Source organism: Phaseolus vulgaris, chromosome 3, assembly GCF_000499845.2.
Source record: "Phaseolus vulgaris cultivar G19833 chromosome 3, P. vulgaris v2.0, whole genome shotgun sequence".
NCBI lineage: Eukaryota > Viridiplantae > Streptophyta > Magnoliopsida > Fabales > Fabaceae > Phaseolus > Phaseolus vulgaris.
In genome coordinates, this window is record NC_023757.2 from 248,365 (window position 1) to 271,550 (window position 23,186).

Below are 23,186 nucleotides of genomic sequence, written 5' to 3' on the forward strand. Positions count from 1 at the left end.
AGTTTGAGAAGCTGAGGTCAATCAACATGACGATTAACGATTATGCCATGCAAAATTCCCACCAAACAAATTAAAATGGAAAAAAAATATTGGAATGGAATATATCATGTGGTGTGATTGGTTCCTCTCTTCTTAGGGTTAATTGTTCTATATATTGAACAAGATATCATTCATATTTTTTCACTCTTGAACACCTAAACAAAAGAATAAAGCAGAATTAAGAGAGAAAAAGAAAGAAAAAGCACGATGTGGAAGCCCGTTTTGGTGATGATTATTGTTAACTTAGCTTGGGCTTTTGTGAATATATTTCTTAAGAAAGTTCTTAATGAAGGAGGAGACTACTTCACCATCTTAACTTATCGACAAGCTATTTCAGCCATTTTCTTGGCACCTATTGCTTGCTTCCATGAAAGGTACATAATTTACTTCAATCAAAACTCTTACTTTTTGTGTTTTTGGCTAATCTTATAAGGGTTGCTTCACTAAATTTCATCATAAATAACTTAAATTTGTTATAAAAAAAAGTGAAATTTCTTCTTCGATAAGTACTTGAAATCTCCATAGTAAGTGATACCCAACAAACTCTCGTTAGAATAGACTTTAAATGATTCTGATATCATATTACGAGGTGGACTTTAAGTCTAACTCAACCCCATAAAATCGACTCTTGAGGTTGAGGTTTGCACTCACTTATATACAATGAAAGGCTCTAATATCTAGTCAATGTGTGATCTCCAACACACCCCTTCGTAATATACTATGTTAAGAAATGAATTTTAAGTCTAATTTAACTTCATAAAATCAGCTTATAGGGTGAGATTTGTATGCACTTATACAAAATATAATATCATAATCTCTAGTCGATGTAAGATCTTAAATATTATATTTTTTTTCAATTTATTAATTTATGATGATTTTGTTTGTTAATTTAATTTTACAGGAAAAGGAAGGTGGAGGGTCACATAATATGTCTGCTTTTCATAAGTGCTCTTGTGGGGTAAGCATATTCTATGCATTGCGACTTTTGGAAAGGAATTTAAGAATATTTTTTTAAGTTATTTTTATTAAATATGTGAGAGCTTCATTCCTTGTTTGATAGATTTTGTTTTTAAGTCAATGAACCCCAAATAAATTTTAATAAATGATATAGTGAGTTTGAGAAATTCATATTTGAGATTATTTAGTATATATTTGGACACATTTCTCTACTCCAAGAAAATCATTAAATAGTAACGAAACATAGAGAAAAAAAATAATTAGTATCATTATATTAATAAAATTAAATACTATTTTAGATATTAAAACATTAGTCGTATCTAAAGTGATTTATATTATTAATAAAAATTTAAAAAACGATTTTTGAAATTGATATCTAAATTAGTTGCTAAAATTTAGTTACTAATATTTTAGATTCTAAAATAGTTTTTAAAAGATTAATAGAGATTACTTTAAAATATAAAATAGTAAGTAACTAAAACCTTAATAGCTAATGATTAGATACCAATTTAGAAATAATTTTATAAATTTTCATTAATAATAGAAATTATTCTAAATACTAATATTTTTTTTAATTGATAAAATGGTCTTTAATTTAGTTAAATAATAATTAATTATTATTTTTATCTAAAATTAGTTTCTATTTAATGGTTTTCTTGTAAAATTAAATAGTAATTAATTATTTTGATATCTAAAATTAGTTTTTATTTAATAATTTTTTTAGAAGTTAATTTTATGAGTTTTTTTTTTTCAATTAATGGTTGAATTTGTTGATGTATTTCAGGGTTACATTGACTCAATACCTGTTTCTTATGGGACTGGAATATACATCTGCAACCTTCTCATGTGCATTTCTAAATATGGTGCCTGCATTTACCTTTATTATGGCACTGCCATTGGGGTAAGTCAAACAAACTAATGGATGCTAAATTTATTTTAATTCATCAAGTGAATCTTACACTACAAGAAAATCATGAAATAGAAACTAATTTTAAAGACAAAAATAATTGGTTGTAATAGTATCTAAATTAGAGATACCAAATTTAGAAACTAAATAATTGGTAGTTAAAACCTTTGTTACTAATTAGATACCAATTTAGAAACTATTTAACAATAATAGAAACTAATTTAGAAACCAATTTTTTTTTAGTTTTTAAAATGATATTTAATTTAGTTACTATTGCAACTAATTATTTTGGTAAAAAAATGGTTTCTATTTTATTGTAGTATTATATTACACAATGAATTTGAATCCTAAAATTTTTCATTTGAATAATATTTTAATCATATACATGTTTATGATTGATACGTATCATGTTATCATGTTTTATCATATTAAAAGATTGAAATCATGAAAAGTGTCTTGTGACAATTTTATGAAGCAGATTTTCATAATTGTGACCCTTTATCTTGAAACTTGAAATTGGAAGGATAGAGAAGGTAAACATGAAAAAACTGAGTGCTAAGGCCAAAGTGTTGGGAACTTTTGTGTGCATTGGTGGAACTTTGATGTTGATCCTTTACAAAGGAATGCCCTTAATCAACCAACAACAAGAGCACATAGCAGACAAAGGCACAACAACACCATCAGCTTCCAAGTTAAAGATATGGATAATAGGTTCACTGCTTCTCACTGCAGGATGTGTCTTGTGGTCTTCATGGTTTCTTATACAAGCAAGGATTAGCAAAGAGTATCCATGTCAGTACTCTAGCACAGCTATTTTGTCCTTTTTTGCTGCCATTCAATCTGCAATATTAACTTTGGTCATTGATACAAATAAGACCAAATGGATTCTCAAAGGGAAGTTAGAGATTCTCACTGTTGTGTATTCTGTAAGTGTATATATCCTTTATCACAACATTTAACATTTAGAAATGTTTGTGGAAGTTTCTTTTCATGATACAATAGTTTAAACACATTACTAAACCATTATTTTGATCCCTAAAGTTGTATATATTGCACCATCACATTAGTATCTAAAATTGAAGAACTCATAACTAAGTTTTTAGATATATAGTCTATGATTAGCAGGTCAACCAATCCCAGATGAGTTGATTTTATCTGAATCCTAAACTCTAAACCTTTCTAATATGTTTAGAAGTCTAGAAACACTTCAATATGCATGATTTAGGTACTTGATGTTAGTTTAGTGCTTAAATATTTTAGTCTCAAATTTGAATTTCAATTCACATTTTGTACAAGATTCAACAAGTCTGCAATAGCTATACAAAACTTTGAATTAAAATTTAGCTGTGTGTGTGTGGAGCTAGGGACTGGTTGGATCAGGCTTGTGCTATGTGGCAATGTCATGGTGTGTGAAACAAAGGGGTCCAGTTTTCACTTCAGCATTTACCCCTCTTCTGCAGATGTTTGTAGCAGTGCTTGATTTCTCTATATTACAAGAGGAAATTTATCTGGGAAGGTTGGATTTGGTTATTATCATTCTGTTTTCTTTTTCTTCTTTTTACATTGCATTGCCCCTGATGCATCCCCACATGCAATGAGCAGTGTTGCAGGATCAGTCTTGGTTATTTCTGGCACTTATATTCTACTTTGGGGTAAAAGTAAAGAGGAAGAACAAAATGCCAAGAAGGATACTCAAGAAGATGAAGAATGTATGAATAATTTTGAGGCCAATCCAAATGCAGACTCTAAGCAGAGGCTTAATGGAGAACAAGGATTATCTGAATTACAAGTGAAGCAGTTGGCCATTACAGTAACTAGAAGTTGATAAAATTAGTTTCCTAATTGAAATTCATACTATTACCATTAGTAGTTAATATTATTACCATTAGTACAGTCTTTTGCATCCTAAGAGTAATGGTTTTCATCATATGAATGGAATACATGAATGATATTGGCTGTGTAATAGACAACTTTTGCTCAAAAAGAGGTGCAAATATTTCACTAATCCATTGGTAGTGAAGTAAAATGGAACTTCAATTTCTATTGTATAAACACTTGTGGAAAACCAATAACAAACATTGAAATCTTCAAATTCAAATGACTATGTAACTTTCCAAAAATTATAGAGTAAAATCATAAATGGGTCTGGTTTGAGACACAAAATCCTCATCTTCACTGCTAATGACATCAATCTCACGTTGAGTTTATAGTAAATATGCAGCAAAGGTTAATAACAACATCACACTTGTACCAACCAAGAATTTATTCATTAGCATCTTCATTTTTATTGCTTGAACCTGAAGTACCCAGTTAATTAATAGAATCTTTGGTGATAGAAAGATTGTTGTTCTGATCATATTCTTTATTACATTTTCTTCATGTTAATTTTTGTTGGGACATTTTTTTTTTCACATGACCAAATTTCTTGTAGTTTTGACATGGTAGCTTTTCACGATTCTAATGGTCGTTCTTCCAGTAATTTGTTTCCTTGCATATACCACATAGGGAACATAGAAAAATTTCTAGAGTTCTCTCTATTTGTGAAAAAATTTCCATCATATTCCTTTTTTCTATGTTCTTTATTTCTAGTTTGAAAAGAAATTTTCGATGGAATCTTTATCATTGTATCATGTCTCAATTAACTCGACTAACTTTGTCACCAATAAATGGATACATTTTTATTTTTTCTTTATTATAGCCACAAATGCATCAGACGTATGGGAATTAGAGATTTGAATTTTTCCAACAATTTTCATATCAGAAATATATTCTCCACATGTTCTAATTTGACTTACTATTTCTTTTATCTTAGAATAACAGTCTTTTACAGGTGCAAATTCTTTCATTTTCATTAATTTAAACTCGCCTACTAAATTTGAAGTTTAGTGACACATACATTAGTATTTACTCGAAATTCCTATGGTAGAATAACCATGCATCTTTAGAATAGTGTTAGCTACTACCTGTTTCAAAATAAATAAAGCTTTTGAATCTTTTGTTTATTTTCCTTCAATTTTTTTCTGTGCGGCATTTAAGAGTTGAAGTGTAGGCAAAAACATCGAGTCTTTTTTGCATAAATCTTTAGAACATAAAAAAAAACTTTCACTTTTATGTCCAAAAATCATAATTTTCATAGTATTAGTCAGAAATTAAGAACAAAAAATGGCACATAACATGGCCTAATTCTTGTCCTTACTGACAGAGGAAGAACAGTATACATTGAAGGATACAAGAAAACAAAAACGAATGCATTAATAGTTTTGAGAGCACTCCAAATGTGCCCTTTAAGCTGAGGTCTAATGGGGAACAAGCATTCTCTGAAATACTATGGTAACAACAGTTGATAAATTTTTCAATACTAAGGTGCATGACAAATGATCAACAAATTCAAGTTGAGAAATAATTCATCAATTACTTGGGCAAGAGGCACATGCCAATTCTCTAATCATAAAGTTTTTTATGTACATATGTAATGTACTTGCTAATTTGCACATGTAATGTATGTAAAGCACAAGAATTTCGATTTCATAGGAAGAGATGATACAGCATACACTAACAAATATCTACACTACCAGAATAAAAGAAGCATTTGATTGCATTCTTTTCAAATCAAATAAGAAAAGAATATTGCTTGCAAATTCTCAGCCGACGCTCCTTACTAGGTTTCAACCACAGGTTCCAGGCATAGTAAGTTCAAACAATCTGGAAAGGAAAAACACTTCTATAAACAAAAGATAGCACATTGCCGATTTGGATAAAAAAGCATATAGAAAATAATAATAATAACACAAAACAGAGAGTGAAACAGAGGAGAGTACTTAGGATTGCTATGAAATTTGCAAGGCTCTGACCCGAGCAGTCAGTTCCCTAACTTGGCTTCTTAATCGCTCAGGATTACAGAAGAAATCAACAAAGACTCGTCTTTGAAGTCCAATTTCTTGTGAATGATGTTTCACAATCTGGATGCAGTGTACACAAAGTTTCAGTCATCACAACAATAGGTTCAGAATCTTCAAAATTCATGTGGAATATGTTCACATTCATGCAAAACTTAGCAATAGAGGTGTGGTTCAATTTCAATATAATAGTGACGAGTTGGAAATGAAAGTGTGGAAGAAGCAAAGTATTAGTATCAAGAAAAAAAAATCAGCATATGTCAGGAGTGACTACATCGATTTGAGCTTAAAACTATCATCACTTATTTTCTTTACTTTTTCAGTAAGACCAAGGCTTAAAACTATCATCGATTTAAGCTCAATTTTCAGGATTAATGAACTATTGTCCTTACATTTTAACTTTTCAGATTCAATAGTATAAAAAAGATTATACCAAGGAAATATTTTCATTAAAGTTATCATTTAAAGGAGTTACTAAGAGAGGCGTGTTAGGTGACAAGAGTATAAAACTCTGGTCGAGAGTATCAAAAAGATTCTTAGGTCTTTTTCCAGATTCCAACCAACCAATTAGAAGATACCCAATAACAGGATTTCTTCAAAGAAATCAATGACTTGGGGAAATTACTAACTAGATGGCATGATAAAAGGTTCAGATCAAATTACCTCATTCTTCTTGACATGCTCGTGTGTCACCTCTTCAACCGCAGCAGACAGCTTTGCGTTAATTTTTTCCATTTCATCAAGCTCTTTCATTAATGGCTAAATAAGATTGGATGGAACAAGGCAAAATGTCAAAACACAACATAAACCAAAAGTAAAAAACTGACATGCCCATTTTAATAAAACTTCGATTCAGACATGTAATCAAAATTTTGCTACTTTACTTCACCACGGTCCACATTATTCGCAACTACACTATCAGCAAGTAATCCAGTCCCTTAAAACCCTGACAAAGGAACACTAGTTTTGATTTTACTCTTTACAGTGGACATGACAAATTCTATACCTTTTAGGAAAAGGCTCTGGTTGTAATTAATGGACATGAAAAATATAATTAATATATTGTTTATAAAGAAATTCAAAAGGCCCTGATACAATTATGTCTTACAAATTAAAACCAAGCCACAGTATAGATCTGGGAGTCATACCCGAGGGGTCAGTATTGGTTGTGCAGTAGTTGAAGATGCAAAGAGAAGTTGCTGCAGGCTTTGTATAAGGTTGCACCTATAGATTCAAAATTTGACATGAACTCTTCCTCAGTTTCTTTTTAAATCAGGAACAAAACAACACTCCAAACTAGAGAATTATGTAAAAGAAAACCCATTGCTATCTCAAAAAATTGCAGAAACTTTATACAACTGTGTGAATATAAAATTGTATGGACATGGGCCCCAAATATTAACAATGCAAATAGAATGCCACAAACAACAATATTTTACAGTTAAGCCTACAACACATGATTTATTTATATATTAAGAAAATGGAATCAATACAATAAATAAGAGATTTGATATCCTCTAATAATAAAGCTATGACACAGAAATAAATAAAAGTATTCTTCAAAATATATATGTATATATTATATATATACACACACACACATAATCTAAATATTCTTGATTATATAAGATCTACTCCTTGTTTCTGTAATTATAACAGGACCCACAAGTTTCGGTAAGTCTTCACACCTTATATGCGAAAGCCTCCAATGATTTTATAAATTAAGGGTATGCTTCGACAAATTTCTCCATAAGCATTTCTAAGAGAAAATAAATAAGAAAAAGTTAAATGTTCTTCTTGAGCTAAAATCACCTTACGCATAAGCTAAACTATTTAGCTTACGGGGAAACATTATTTTTTCTTTTTTTTCCTCTTGTAAGTTTAAGTGTTTATGGAGAATCATGTCCAAACAAACTCTAAATCAAATGACACCAATCTGAAAGTTGACACACTCAAGTAAATCAATGCCCCTATGTAGAAAATGATTTTGATTAATCCACCATTGAATTGTTATTATGCAGAACTTATCAAATTTAAAAAATTAATAACAAAGCACCTGATGAAGTTCGAGCATTGTACTTTTGTTTTAAGATATTTAAATGTTGTAGAAAACATATAGCTTAACAAGAAATTTTATGATCTTGATGTTTATGATGCAAACATTAATGGATTGGCATAAAATTAACTTTGATTTACTCCACCATGACACATATCCTACCCTAACCCTATGATTCCAATAGAAAGAATATATTGGTGACATCCAAAAGAGCATTATTTAAACAAGGTCACTGAAGCATAAAGAGTTCATACTTTTTCAGTATAGAAAGGTTTCTATCGATTCAAAAGATATCATAAATTACAGTACATTGATTTTTGCACAATACTTACAGTTCATTAATACACCTATTTCTGTCTTCGGGAAGAGAATTCTCAAGGTCCGACTGAAGGCTCATCAAATCTGAATGAAGAGCAGATATCTGCTTGACAATGCCAGGAGCTGATACATATGTCGACAGTGAAGCTTGTGTATCTGGGAAAAAAAATGTAGAGTACCAGCAAAATGGTACAGGATAGCTTATTAAAAGGATAATAGGAACACTCTAACTTGAATAAATCATAATATTTTGATGAATAAATACTCACTTGAATATATTTTTAGCAGATCTCTAATAGCATGCAAAAAATGATCACTGTCATGTACTCCTCCTTGTTCTTGAACATCAGATGCAGCTTGGATCAGGGCCAGGCAATGACCCTGCAAACCATAATGGAAAGTTCAAAAGATAAAGAGTAGAGGTTTGATGAAAAACTGGACTTGTGAAACTAGGGGTTATGAAGGAAAATATAAAGAATGGCAAGATAGCTTTCTTTATAAAGTAGATTTAGAAGGTATTCAACGGCCTTTTAGAGGCTGATTTGACTCCTCTAAAGTGAGAAAATAATACTTAAGAGGATTATGATAAAATCAATGATGTTTAAAGGAGCTAAATACATTCAACAATTGTGAGTTCACTTTATTCTCTAAAGTGCACCTCCTAACTTTAAAGGAGCCAAATCCTTTTGTGGCAGAGGACAAAAGGTAGAACTTTTATAAGAAACTATACCCAGCATGACTAATAAAACCACATTGCATCTATTTCATGTTAATCACCATTATTTCTTAAGTGCAACCAACAAGTCATGAATGATAAGACCTATCGTTGCAAGCCTTCATTCTCACATTGGATTCAGCAGATGAAAAATACTTGGGCATATAATTTCAAAAACATATTTTAATATAGTAATGCTAATGTTCATATGATTTCACCGTACTATTATGAAAAAAAGAAACAAAAACAGGAGCAGAAGCTCCCCAAGCTCAAAGATAACTCTATGACCCCGTTTGCATATGATAATACTTGTTTTCTCTCCACTCCAGAACTAACTCTCCCCCATTCCATCTCACTCCTCACCTAAAAGAAAGGTAAGGGGATCTAAAAGATAACCAATCACTCCATGTGTAAGAAAAGAAAATCAAACCACTACAGGTGAAGGCAATGAAAAAATGAATCACACAAAATTAAAGAATAAGTGCAATCAAAATTCTAAGGATACATACCACCCGTCCCTCAGTTGCAGACAAGTATGCTTGCAGCTCAGACTCAATAACCTTGAGCAACGAAAATGCTCCAAGCATGTGCTTCTTTTCCAATTGGCAGGCTATCTTTAAGAATTGATGCCTGGCGAGCAGATTGACGAGATGGTTTATGAACTGCCAAAAGAATGGAGAGGTTTGTTACCACAGGTTATATGTTTAAAAATTCAAATTTGTGATCATTTAACACAATGATGATGGCAATGGCACATACAATAATTACAGATACTGGAATAAAGGAACTCAATCAACATCCATAAAGTATTTTCTTATTTGAAGAATAAAGAAACAATGGCATGCTTTAACACTTTATTAATGACAATGGCCAGCTAAAGAAAAAAGAATTAATCCAGGAATGTAAGTATATTTATTAAAATTGACTGACTAATTCAAAAAAAAAAAAAAATATTTATGTTGTTGTGTTTGGATGGGGAATTTTTTAAGCTTCCAAAGATTTTAAAGTACATAGAAATTGAATTTTGGCAATACAATGCTATTTTTTATTTGCGTAATCATATGGACAACTGAATTTTAGACACCAGTTTCTATTAATCACCAACCACTTACAACACTATAAAATTGAGATTTCTCGGCAAACAGTTTTTACTACTACAAAACAAAAATAATTCATGGAAGTTTCATCACGGTAGCAATGAAAAAGGATGCAGGTAATTATGGTTAGTGGTGGTGGAAGGAAGTGTGACGGTGAAAAGTACAAAAGGGAAATAAAGATCATCAAGGGAAGGCAACAAAATGAGATTTTTTTATTAGTTTGCTCTGTTTCCTCATAACCAACACAACTCAACCACCGTATATCCCTTCATTATAAAACTACTCATCAAAACAGACATTGAATGAGAACAAAAGGCTTCAAGAAAGGAAGACAGAAAAAAGTATATAATGTGGAAACTCACGTGACAACTTTAAGTAAATGAAAACAACCCCCTATCTTAACAGGGAGTGCAACACCACATTATGGATTTCAGGGGTGTTTTGTAGGGTCAGAAATCGGAGGTGCAAGTATTATATTGCCTAAACATAGGGGGTACCAGTATAATTACCTTTATTTTTAATTCCATCTTAGATGGTATAATTTCAAAGTCGTCATTTTAGGTAAAAAAAAAAGGCATATAAATATATTTCAGAATTTCGAATTTCATATTATAAACATCCAAACAAATTGCTTATCAATTTAAATTCATTCAAAAAAATACATTTCATCCTTAAAAAACATTAGGACATATTTATAAATAAAAAACACAGTAAAAATAGATGGCTAAACTTACTGCTTTCTGCCGATTAATGTAGTACTCTTGTCGCATGACCTTCAAATCATAATCACCTAGAAGATAAAAAGGAATCATCCAAAACAAAAAAACAAATTAATAAAATAAAATCGAATTTCTTCCCAATAGTTGAGAGTTCAGAAAATACCTTGTAAAATGTATGTATCTTGGAGTTGAGCTAGCTCCCAGCACAAATCTGAAATAGTCTGAAAAGGGAAGAAAATGATAAGGCATTGGACCACACACAGACCGATTATTTAGAAAATCTATTATAGGACTTAGTTTTAGTAATAACAATCCTTTGAACTTTTGAAATACATACAGCAGAAAGTCACTAACACTCTACTAGAGTAATTATTAGGTGTAAGTAATGCCCCCTTTATGAAAGTTTAGTTATCTTGGATTTGAATAGAAGAGTGGGCATCAGTAGAATAAAATTTCATAATAGACTAGGCTACAAAAAGTACCAACTTACCAAACACCAGACAAAAGAAAGAGTGAACACTTTGAAAATATTGAAGAATTTAAATTGCAATGACTTGAAGATTCACATAGTATACAACTCAAATCACTCAATGCTACATTGCTAATTAGGTGATCCTTTAGACATGAAAGTCCAAGCCTTTTCATTGGAAAAATCAATGGTATAATGGCATTAGCTAGAAAATACAACAATTCTAGAATAAAAAGCATCTAGTAACAAACCTCTGATAGCAGCTTTTCTTCATGGTTATAAAGATTTGAAAGTTCTCCTTTCAATTCAGAATGTTTTCTCCTGTATTAACAGGCAACAATATCCCATAAGAAAAAGTGTAACTTCAAAATAAGAAGCATTTATGCTCAAAAGAATTTGAAGTTAAGACTTCCTTCAGAATGCAATAGATAACATTAAGGGATCACAAATAGAATTATCAAGGCTACTAATAATCAATGCAAAAGCCCATGGACTTGAGAAAATGGATGTAGGGAGGTAAAAAATTTAAAAGTACAACACCGGGAAAGGAAACATAAAAGCATAATAGAGATTGTATCAACATTATAAATACCTAAGAGAATGAAGATCAAGATGAATATGAGCTTCATCTGATGATACTTGTGATTTAAGCGTCATCAAAATAGCCTGCTGCTTGGCATTCTTGACCTGTGCTTCAACCCATTGTTTTTCACTTACTCCAAATCTGACAAAGTTTACACAGACCATTAACATTAAAAGATTGATGAAATATTACAAACATGAGTCTGACAGCCATTCTAATTAGATCAATGTTCTGTATGCCTTCAATAGATACACAGGATAAACATGCTTTTATGTCAGCTATCCTCTAAACCACCTCAAATAGAAAAAAATTCTAACATGGTAATGTAGGCATGATTATCAAGCACACTGCCCAGGCTGGGTAGAATTTAAGTTTGAGTTTGCTATGCAAACAATTGAGTAATATAGATAACCACCTATACCATAATAGACTAATAGATAGATCAATATCCATATCTACAACTCTGGAAGTACAACTTGGTGCACATTAAATCAATCAACAATGTACCAAAATAAGTAATCTGCAATGTTATGGAAAGAAGCACGTACATTGAGCGAAGCCGGCGTAACTCAGATACACGTTGATGATGTGATTTTTCTAAATCTGCTGAACCACCAAAATAAACAAATAGGCTCAGCAGGTCCAGTTAACAATATTCAAGTTCATACAGGATATGTATTCTGTGTGTAAGCCATAGCATAGTAGTATTTATTATCTAGAGTGAACTTCATACAGCTTTTTTATGAGCCTTCCTTTTGTCAAGACTCCAGATACTTAGATGCATCTTAGTTTGTTAAGTAAAGAGGTTTTAAGTGAATTAAGGTGTGTATAATTTTAACAGACTTTTAATAACAGTTTTAAACTTACAGGGTTGGTACAGAATGCCAGAACTTTTAAGAAGTTCATGCCTACCACTTCAATAAAGATACTATTGAGTAACTAAAACTCAAATGAATCCTGATAAAAACACAAATGCATCCTGATGTTAACTCGATTTTATATCAGTAGAAGAATAATTATCATATAAAAAACAAAATATATTTATATAGCGAAGAATAAAGTAAAAACTAAAAAAGCTCATATTTACTGCAAATAAGGATACAAACAAATCCAATTAAAATTTGGGACTCGTGATGGCTGAAGACAGTTCTACTTTATTGATTAGAAAAAGAGAAAAAATAAGTGAAATGTAACTATGTTAGGACCAGCATGTACACCTCGAACATAGGTATTTGAGATCTCATCAAGATTCACCCAAGAGCATTTAGATTTCCCCTCCTCAGCAACAAGCCGAAATGGACCCTGTCAATGAATTAAAAAAAAAAGAAGTCATAAAAGGGTATCAAGAACTTGAGAGAAAATATATCAATAAAAATATTTAAAACATCATTGCCAGGAAATACAATACAGAAAGGTACCTTGAAGACAATAATACAGAACTGAGAAAGAGAAGAGAAGAAAATTTGTATAAACTGAAAATGGTTTCTTGCATTACTTGTTTGAAGTACATATTTTAGGATTTATACAGATGTAATAGTTTGCTCTGCAAGCTTTGCTGACTAGACTATAGATCTAGCTAACTGGCTTCAGTAAGTTAGTTACAACAAATGCTGACAAGGAACCTACAATACTAAGTGCCTACAACAGCTAGCTTAGCTATTATCACACCGATATAGTTAAGTTCACAGCAACACCCATATGACACATAGCAGGATCAGGAACAATCAGCACCACAAGAGAAGTATAAAAAACAACTCACAAGTTAGCAACATTTACCATTGCACTAAGGCTTGCCCTTAAGGAAACCTACTAATCCTTCTAAGCTAAGTATATTATCAATTTGTCATAATTAATAGAAAAATAGTATTGTGAAGATAATAATTATCCTAGAAAAAATATAGAACAAGAAGACAGTAAAGAAAAAAAACAAGTATTTTGCCCACTTACTGTGTCCAGTTGCTTAGCAAACCACTGATTTAGCTCTTTTAGACATGATGAGTCTCCAAGCAAGAATTGGTTGAAGTCTGAGTATGCCAAATATATACCATCTTCTGCATTTCAAAGTAGCTAAACTCATCAAAGAACTATCAAAACTCGTCATGAGTTTTCAGCATACTATACCACAACAACAACCATGCATTATTTCACTAAATGGGATTAGACACATGTATCAAACAACACCATCATGCTCTATTTAAAACCAAATTTTCAGCAAGATAACACTTCAACAAAATTTATATCTCCTTTGAAACTGTCCATTTTGAATCTCTTCCATTTAACAAATTCATGAGCCATCGAACATGGAAATTAAAATTTTATCTCACAATGCCTGATGGTTGAACAACAAAGCTCTAATTATACAGCCAGTAAATTTCATCCTGGCACTTATGGATAACAATAATGAACTTTAAAAAAAAGAGTAGAACAAGAAAGTATCATCCAAGAGAAACAAGGAAAAGAAATATTACCATCTCCCGAATGATAATGTGCCAACTCATGCGCTGTGGAAGCAATTCTTTCAAGAACGGCATTCATCTAAACAATGAAGAAATTCAATGAAAACAAAACACCATGAGATGATACCTTAGGCAAAAAACTACAGATTTCTCACAAGAATAATGAACAAAAACTCAAATTATTAATGGGGCTCATATATTTTTCAAGCTTACAAACGTTCCACTAAGAAACATTATTGGACTTACCAGTTTCCTAAAAGGTACACTACTTCTATCAAAGAACTAGATCAGATTTCAGACAACATTATCAATCATCAAACTTACTAACATGGAAAACAAAATAATCGATAACAAAAGCATGGAAATAACACATTACACGTGGAAGCACTAACTTGCCTGTAAACTTCGGACAGAAAGACTATCGTCAATATTGGCAAGGTGTCCTTTAACAATAGAAGTTGCAGCAAGGCGTGCCCGTCTTCCTTGCGTCAATGCTGAGCCCTGTCCTGAAAGCATGTCAAACTGAGATTGTAGATGCCTCAGCTGCCTCTGCAAGGACAAAGCCTCATCTCTATACACCAAAGTTGCCTCCCTAAAGCCAAAAACACAAGTAATAAGGCAACACTCCCTATTCATTACATTGAACATACACCCTGTTTGAATAAATTTCTCTACCACCACCTACATGAGAAGAAAACAGGAAGGTATAATGAACTGTACTTCACCCATAAGTTAAAATCAAAGTATGCACTTAACTTCTACAAAAATTTGTGATGCATATAATTGATTTTAACTCACAAGTGGAACCCAATTCATTCCACCTTCTTATTTTCTTATCATGTTGAACGAATTTTATCCACACAAGGGCATAATAGAGACCAATAGCAGTTAACAGTAGAAATACTTGATATCTTTCAACCCCTCCTCAGCACCGAAAACTGCCTCCTGATTGTCTCTCGTATCAGAGAAAGCCGAAATGCTCTGGTAAGCAAAGTCCAAATCCTCACCCTGCTCGATTCAACTAATTTCAGATTCAGTGACTAATAGAGTACTAAATTACTAAGTTAATTTCCAATTCCAAAACTAAGAACTCAATACAAAGCAATCCATCACCTCTAACAGCTTCCCTTCCTGCTTGAACTGCTCGTACCTGAAACAAGATTGATTTCACATTCTACGATTATCAATAATGAATACATTGGATAATTGAGAAAGAGAGAGAGAGAGAACTAACTGAGAAAGTTCGGAGAGGGAGAGAACATTGGAGGTACGAAGATTGGAGCAGATCCAGTGGAGAAGGGGGCGAGTGTCTTCATACTGAAACGGCCATTCGAAGCTATCAGGATCCAACGCTTCCCATCCTTCGAACCCTAATTCTCCGAGCAATGTGCAAAGTCTAGCACCGCTCATTCTTCCTCAGAGATTTGATGCAGAGCTTTTCCTCTTTCTATTTCGTTTTCGTCTTCTCTGCTTCACACTGAAGCAAAGAAAGGGACCCCATGAACGCTTTCAAACCGAATCGGTAATTTTTCAAATCGAATCGGCAATTTATTTTATTCAAACGGCATTTTTTATTTTATTTTATCATATATTAATAATTAAATAATAAATAAATAAAATTATTATATATATATTTATATTTAAATAATTTTTTTGTAATTTATATTATGTTAATATTTTTATTTTATTATTATTATTATATATTAAATAATAAATATATATAAATTTAAGATAAATAAAAAAAATAAAAATAGACATGTATTATAAATTATAGTTATTTTTATATAATTTTTTAAATAAAATCTTGTTAGTCAAACTTAAATTTTCAAAATAAAATAATAAAATAAAATATTAATAAAAATAAATTTATATACGTAAAAATAGTTATAATAAAAAATTTCATTTATATATATAGAGAGGTATATAGGTATAGATTAGGTTTAATTTGGTTTCAATTTAATATAAAGTTGAAGTAAAACAAACACTAATATTTTATAGTTTAGTTCGATTTGGATTTTTTGTTATTACAAAATTATTATTTTATAATGAAAATTTATTAAATAAAAAAGTTTAATTTTAGAAATTTTATATATTTATTGTCATATTCATGTTTTTAATTTCATTTTGAATCATAAATAATTATATAATTCGTTTCAAAATTAAAAAATTATAATACAAAAATTTATTATAATTTCACAACAAGCATAAATCAATTTATAAAATTGTCTATCAAGACAATAAAGAATGAATATTTTTATTAAGTTGCTTATATTTTGGTTTACTACTTAATATCGATAATGAGTTATTTTAAAAGAAAATTGTAAAAATTTATTTACAGATATAGCAAAGATAAATTAAAAAAAGATAATGAATAATAAGATGATTATAGATTTCTTTTTGTTTTCTATTTTTCTTTTAGAAAACAGAGATAACTTTATTTTTCTCTTTTAATTTTTAAGTTTATATTTTTTAAACTGTATGGTTATTTTGTTTTTATATGATAGATAGATAGAATTACAATGATAAAAAAGAAAAAAGAAAATAAAAAAATTCATAACAAAATTACAAGTTGTTTTATTGCATTTTTTCAAATTAAATTTTGTATTTAATATTATTTTTATTCTTATATTAAAAATTTATTTTATTATTTTATTTAGATTATTTCATATTTTGTAATTATTAAAATAGTTGACAGAGCACTTTTCACTATTAATTATTTAATTATTTGAAAATTTTGAAATACAATAAATATAAGGTGATAACTGTAGAAAAGGTAATTATTTTATTTTTAAATTAATCAAACTCAAGGCAAGATGCAACTATAAATGTATGTTTAATAAGGTGGATATATTTACATTTTCATTTCACCTTATAAATATAATAGAAAAATATACTCTAAACTTATGTGGAGTCTCTTATAACACTATGTTTATGAATTAAAAAAAATACTATATTTTGTTTGATACAAATTAAAGTTTAGGGAAAAAACTAGAACAAGAATGAGTCAAATAAGAATGTACACAACCTTAATTTTAATTAGTAATGTTTTTGAGGTAAATACTAATTTGATTTCCAACTTTCTAGCAAATACTAATGATCTTAATCAATGTACTTACCATTTCAATAGAAAAAGTAATGGATAAGTGACAAGTGAAACCTACTTTTAGTTGTGATATTTTTTCAACCATGAAAGTGTTTTCTTCTCTACTTATTAAAGCTAAAATTACGGGTAAAACTAGTGACATGAGAGGAAAGAAAGAGAAGAGAAAAAAGAAAGAAAAGGAGAAAGGGCGTTGATCAAAGTGGGTGTGGTGTTTCCTTGTAATAGTTACACACTTTTGAAGTGGATAAGGGTTAATATTGAGGAGAGTGGAATTGAGTTAAGATATTTGTGAAAACTACAATTTGAAAGATGGCAAAGAGCATTGTTTTAGATGGAGTGCACCATTATGAGGGGAAAGTCACAACATTTGTGTTGATTACATGTTTTGTGGCTGCAATGGGAGGTCTTCTCTTTGGATATGATCTTGGTATTACAGGAGGAGTGACTTCCATGGAACCATTTTTGAAGAAGTTCTTCCCTGTTGTGCACAAACAGATGAAAGATAAATCAGAAAACAAAAGTCAATACTGCAAATTTGACAACCAACTTCTTACATTATTCACCTCTTCCTTGTACCTTGCAGCACTAGTAGCCTCTTTTTTTGCTTCTACCACAACTAGAATGCTTGGGCGTAAAATCTCCATGCTTATTGGTGGCTTGTTTTTTCTTGTTGGTTCATTGTTGAATGGGTTTGCCATGAACATTGAAATGCTTATCATTGGTCGTATACTTTTAGGATTTGGAATGGGATTTTGCAATCAGGTAAGAATTAACATAAGTTATATGTGTTAATCATTTAAATTGGTTTGTCTCTTGGAAAATGATGATTAACTTCACCTTTGTTTATTACATCAATAGTCTGTACCAGTGTATTTGTCTGAAATGGCCCCAGCAAAAATTAGAGGAGCATTGAACATTGGCTTCCAAATGATGATTACATTAGGTAACTTAATTGCAAACCTAATTAACTATGGTACATCCAAGCATGAAAATGGATGGAGGTTGTCTCTGGGTCTGGCAGTTGTACCAGCAATTGTGTTATGCATAGGATCTGTTTGTGTAGTTGAAACACCTAACTCTTTGATTGAAAGAGGCAAATATGGACAAGCTAAGGAAATGTTGCAGAAGATTCGAGGCACTGAGAAAATTGATGAGGAATATCAAGATCTTGTTGATGCTAGTGAAACAGCCAAAATGGTGGAACATCCATGGAAGAACATTGGAAGTCCAAAATACAGGCCTCAACTAATTTTTTGCACTTTTATTCCGACCTTTCAACAACTCACTGGCATCAACGTCATCATGTTTTATGCCCCAGTTCTTTTTCAGATTTTAGGCTTCGGTAATGATGCTTCACTCATGTCTGCAGTTATCACTGGAGCTGTTAATGTTGTGGCCACACTTGTTTCTATCGTCACAGTAGACAGGTTTGGAAGAAGAGTATTACTTCTTGAGGGTGGTATGCAAATGATTATTTGTCAGGTAAAAGTTAATAAGTTCAATACTTTTAGACTTTTAAAAAATTTGGCAAAGAATTGTTGTTACTTGAAGTGTCAGCCTAGCTGAGATGTCAAGTTGCATAGTGATGCCTAACATGAAAGCTTTTATAAAAAAAGAAAAAGAAACTTTTGAAAAATAAAACTTTAAACCTAACTAATGTCTTGTATGTGAATGTGCATAAATGGTCAATAGTTTTGAACAATCCATGCATTTTGTACTGCAATTAACAATAGTTTTGTGTGTCCCACTACGAGTTACTTCTTCTGGACCAGGGATAAAGTTCCCTACATGATTCTGGATCAGATGCTTTATAACTTGTATAAATCTTGAAACCTAACTGTTAGTTGCATGTGAGTATAATAAATGTTTTTTTGTGTGTCTATTTATCTCTTAACCATGTTCTATTATATATCACTTATTGCTCATAACTTCTGTTTGAAGGTTATCATTGGAATCATGATCGGTATAACGTTTGGGCTAAATGGTCAAGGAGCCTTTAGTAAAGCTCAAGCAGATATTCTCTTGTTCTTTATTTGTGCATATGTTGCAGCATTTGCATGGTCATGGGGACCATTGGGTTGGTTGGTGCCAAGTGAAATATGTTCTCTGGAAATTCGACCAGCAGGTCAAGCTATCAATGTTGCAACCAACATGCTATTCACATTTGCCATTGCCCAAGTCTTTCTTACCATGCTCTGTCACATCAAGTTTGGTCTCTTCTTCTTATTCGCAGGATTTGTGGTCATCATGACCATTTTTGTTGCAGTATTTCTACCTGAAACCAAGAACGTTCCCATTGAAGAAATGAATAGACTTTGGACTTCACATTGGTTTTGGACCAAAATTGTTCCTAAGTGAAAATTGTTGATAGCATATTTTTATTCATACTTTAAAGTTTTAATCATAGATTCTTGGATTGTACTCATTAATAAATTCACAATTTTAATTGAGATTTATTTAATTGAATTTATTTTAATCTTAACTATTATTTTTGTTAACTACAAAAATAATTCTCAAAGTCATAATCAACAGTTCAATAACACTAAGGACTCAACAGAGAATCCTTGAAACAATTGTCATGACAACAACATAAACTGCAATACCAAATATGCAATAAGTTCGATCATATAACAATCAATTGTGGGCACATGTTTGCTCATGATTATCAATCTTCTTTTCATCTAATCAATCTCACTTTTGTCTTTCAACAAGTATAAATGATATTTCTCACAACTACCATAAGTGATAATTTGTGGTATCCTGACAATAGGGCAACTCATCACATTACACATGTTTCTCATAACTTCACACACAAGAATATTTACAATGACAATTCGTAGCCCACACAAACATAACTATCATTAAAAAATCTTTTACACGTTCCAAATGTTTAAAAAAATTGATTAGTATGTCAAATTAAAGACAAAAAATATTTATTTTGAGGTTCATTCTAATCTTCATCATGTTAAAAATTAGGACACAAAACAAATCGTTATTAAATGAACAATTAAAGATTACTTATATGATTTTTTATCATTTTTAGCAATCTACTATTTTCAATGTTAATGATACATCTCTTGCTTTTGTTTTTTTTGGTTTTGGACATGCCACACACTAGTTTGTTAAAAATACTTTAACAAATACCAATATTTAGTTTAGTAAAATAAATCACAATTTTAATATTTTATGTAATGTTTATGTTAAAGACAAGATGCACCAACTACTTGTCTTTCTTACGGAGAGAATTAAAGTTAAAGACTTGTGTTATATAATAAAAGTATAAAAACATTATATTATCAATGAATCATTATTATCTCATTAAAATGATTAATTTTATAATATCTATTTTAAAAATCATATCTAAAGTGTAATTTAATTAATTAATATTATTTTATTACAAAAATATTAAGTTCTTATTTTAATTCCTCACATGTATACATAATAAATAATTATTTCTTCACGTTGCACTATTCATTAAAATTCATTGATTTAGATAACACCTGTGTATGAATGTACACTTCATCTTTTATTTTGTGCAACATGGAAGATTTGGGAAAATTTATAAATTTGGTGTAATTTATTTTTGTTTTTATCAAAAGGAGTAAAAAATAATTATAAAAAATAGATAAATTATGTGAGAGAAGACTATTTTAATTTAAAACTATTGTACTTAAACACATAACTTCCCTTTTAACAATAAAAAGTTGTATTTTAAAAATGAGTTTATTTTTTTAGTTGAAGTCATGCTTTTTCACTTCTGGTTTTTCTTTTTAACTGTGTTTTGTCTTTTTTATAATTTATTTTGGTTTTTAAATATTTTTGGTTCATAATTTTATTATATTATTATTAAATATTTATTTAAATTACAATAATTAATACTTAAACTAACTAAATATTTGTTTAAATTATAATAATAAATTATCTAAATCATATTTAATTACAAATAATTAAATACAAATTTTTAAAAATAAATTAGTTAATTACTTAAACTAACTAAGAATTTATTTAAATTATAATAATAAATTATCTAAATTATGTTTAATTACAAATAATTAAATATATAATCTTAAAAATGAATAAGATAAAAATAATTCAACATGCATTTACTTTTAAGTTTAATTTATATGTCATTACTATATAATTGATGACATTTTATTTTCTTATAGAAAATTTATTATTATAATTTAAATAAATAAATAAATAATTTTTAAAAATTGGTAATTAATTAATTGTAATTAATATAATTTTTTTTTGTAATTTAAAAAAATAGTTAGATTAAATAATGAATTAACTTATTATTATAATTTAAACAAATATTTAATAATAACATAACAAAAACTGACCCGAATACCAATGATACTGTATGACAGAAATCACTGACCACAAAGTCATTATAAACCCCCACACGTGTTAGGAAATATTGGACAAATAATAAATTAAGAAAATAAGACTTTTTTTGTGAAAATCAAAGACGATTTACTTTTATATTATCATTTTTTTTTATGAATTTCACCATAACTCTTCCTAAACTTTTTGGATGAAATTCTCCAGAAGTTCTTCCAGTAGAGAAAATTTTAAAACAAAAAAATGTAATTGTTTAATTAGTTAAAATTTATTCATGCATACAACCTAAAAATAAAAAGTTGAAGAAATTATATGAAATAGTTTTAACAAGTTATTAAATTCATAAGCTTATTAAAAAAAAAAATCAATTTCAGTTTCTTTCCTTATTTTTTCTCCTAAGAGAAATTCATGAAAAAGTCATCCAAACAAAACAAACCTTACGTATTAAGATTTTTCATTTATTTTGTTTGAAAGACTATAAAAAAAACTTAATTCAAATTCCAGAAACTAAAAAATACAATTAAAAATCTTTTTAAAACATTATTTTGCAATCCAACTAGCCCAGGTTGTATGACCCTACAAAAACAGGACTTGAACAGGTTATAGTTCTAGTTCAGGGAACAAATGATTCTAAAAGTAGTAGGTAGAGGTGTGCACAGAAAGAGTCAATTAACCTTCAACTCTAATATTAATTAAAAAAATACAGATTTTCAAATACAATTTTTTTTATGCAATCTAAAATTGAAATTTCATTTTGATAATCTGCACAATAAAACATTTCATGAACTATTATCATCTATTGTTTAATCTGTTAATTTGTAAAATAGTATCCTTAAACTGCTATAAACAATTCCAGTTAAAACACATTGATAACACTAAAATATTATACACTAATATTAATTAAAAAAAATACAGATTTTACAAATGCAGTGTTTTCATCCAATCTGAAATTGAAATTTCATTTTGATAATCAGCACAATAAAACATTCCATGAACTATTATCATCTTAATCTGTTAATTTGTAAAATAGTATCCTTAAACTGCTATAAATAATTCCAGTTAAAACACATTGAAAACACTAAAATATTACACATTCTTATGAAAAAAAAAATTGCCTTTAAATTCCCTACCTAACACTCATTAATTATGATTCTAAACCTGCTTGATCTTTGAAATTTAAATACCCCAAATCATAACACAGTTCGTACCTTACTTGTTTCACCTCGTCGTGTAATTGGAGGGACCCATCAATTATTGGAACCTGACCCTTCTGTATTGTGTTTAGCAATAATTTAAAATCTGTCAGCATCGCAAATTTAAATACCCCACCAATAATCCATCTGCATAAAAGTACAAAAATTAATAAAAAAAGATGGGTTGGTTTCAGTACTCTTCATCCTTCTGGTTTCCCCTTCACACACCACCATGGGGTAACCATCAAATATTCACAGCTCAGCTGGCCCAGAAAACAAACATCATCTCCATCTATTGGGAGAAATCAAATTCTTTCATGGACAAAACCAAAAC

The 23,186-nt window shown here is 29.9% G+C and overlaps 3 protein-coding genes across 5 annotated transcripts; 2 read left to right on the forward strand and 1 right to left on the reverse strand.

The window, feature by feature from the left end:
* Positions 1-200: 200 nt before the first annotated feature.
* On the forward strand, positions 201-4,107 carry LOC137805722 (WAT1-related protein At3g30340-like). Its single transcript, XM_068605656.1, has 6 exons — positions 201-413; positions 941-997; positions 1,781-1,897; positions 2,427-2,829; positions 3,268-3,419; positions 3,506-4,107. The coding sequence occupies exons 1-6, from the start codon at positions 247-249 to the stop codon at positions 3,726-3,728; spliced, it is 1,119 nt and encodes a 372-aa protein (XP_068461757.1). The 5' UTR covers positions 201-246; the 3' UTR covers positions 3,729-4,107.
* Positions 4,108-5,295: 1,188 nt separating this feature from the next.
* LOC137806030 (AUGMIN subunit 3) lies at positions 5,296-23,006 on the reverse strand. Of its 3 annotated transcripts, XM_068605910.1 has the most exons (20): positions 22,868-23,006; positions 15,447-15,689; positions 15,326-15,362; positions 15,117-15,220; positions 14,609-14,804; positions 14,225-14,291; positions 13,704-13,807; positions 12,974-13,058; positions 12,305-12,362; positions 11,766-11,897; positions 11,425-11,494; positions 10,868-10,925; positions 10,720-10,775; positions 9,398-9,550; positions 8,443-8,554; positions 8,188-8,329; positions 6,948-7,023; positions 6,463-6,558; positions 5,722-5,862; positions 5,296-5,605 (listed from the first exon to the last, which is right to left on the reverse strand). In XM_068605910.1, the coding sequence occupies exons 2-19, from the start codon at positions 15,620-15,622 to the stop codon at positions 5,731-5,733; spliced, it is 1,854 nt and encodes a 617-aa protein (XP_068462011.1). In that variant the 5' UTR covers positions 15,623-15,689; positions 22,868-23,006; the 3' UTR covers positions 5,296-5,605; positions 5,722-5,730. The 3 variants fall into 3 exon arrangements, with proteins under 3 accessions (XP_068462011.1, XP_068462012.1, XP_068462010.1); XM_068605911.1 differs by lacking the exon at positions 22,868-23,006 and having other exon boundaries at positions 12,305-12,359; positions 15,447-15,757; XM_068605909.1 differs by lacking the exon at positions 22,868-23,006 and having other exon boundaries at positions 15,447-15,740.
* LOC137808804 (sugar transport protein 10-like) lies at positions 17,625-19,747 on the forward strand. Its single transcript, XM_068610087.1, has 3 exons — positions 17,625-18,077; positions 18,174-18,797; positions 19,257-19,747. Exons 1-3 carry the CDS (start codon positions 17,625-17,627, stop codon positions 19,671-19,673), a joined length of 1,494 nt encoding a protein of 497 aa, XP_068466188.1. The 3' UTR covers positions 19,674-19,747.
* Positions 23,007-23,186: the final 180 nt, after the last annotated feature.

What these genes read in the sequence shown, in the direction of transcription:
- LOC137806030 (XM_068605910.1), bottom strand. Translation starts at nt 15,622, where the DNA reads ATGAGCGGTGCTAGACTTTGCACATTGCTCGGAGAATTAGGGTTCGAA. An exon ending in TTACGCCGGCTTCGCTCAAT is followed by an intron (nt 11,898 to 12,304) that starts GTACGTGCTTCT and finishes AAACTTTGTCAG; the next exon opens with ATTTGGAGTAAGTGAAAAAC. An exon ending in CTGCAACTGAGGGACGGGTG is followed by an intron (nt 8,555 to 9,397) that starts GTATGTATCCTT and finishes TATGGTTTGCAG; the next exon opens with GGTCATTGCCTGGCCCTGAT.
- LOC137808804 (XM_068610087.1), top strand. Translation starts at nt 17,625, where the DNA reads ATGGCAAAGAGCATTGTTTTAGATGGAGTGCACCATTATGAGGGGAAA. An exon ending in GAATGGGATTTTGCAATCAG is followed by an intron (nt 18,078 to 18,173) that starts GTAAGAATTAAC and finishes TTACATCAATAG; the next exon opens with TCTGTACCAGTGTATTTGTC. An exon ending in TGCAAATGATTATTTGTCAG is followed by an intron (nt 18,798 to 19,256) that starts GTAAAAGTTAAT and finishes TTCTGTTTGAAG; the next exon opens with GTTATCATTGGAATCATGAT.
- LOC137805722 (XM_068605656.1), top strand. Translation starts at nt 247, where the DNA reads ATGTGGAAGCCCGTTTTGGTGATGATTATTGTTAACTTAGCTTGGGCT. An exon ending in ATTGCTTGCTTCCATGAAAG is followed by an intron (nt 414 to 940) that starts GTACATAATTTA and finishes TTAATTTTACAG; the next exon opens with GAAAAGGAAGGTGGAGGGTC. An exon ending in TTCATAAGTGCTCTTGTGGG is followed by an intron (nt 998 to 1,780) that starts GTAAGCATATTC and finishes GATGTATTTCAG; the next exon opens with GGTTACATTGACTCAATACC.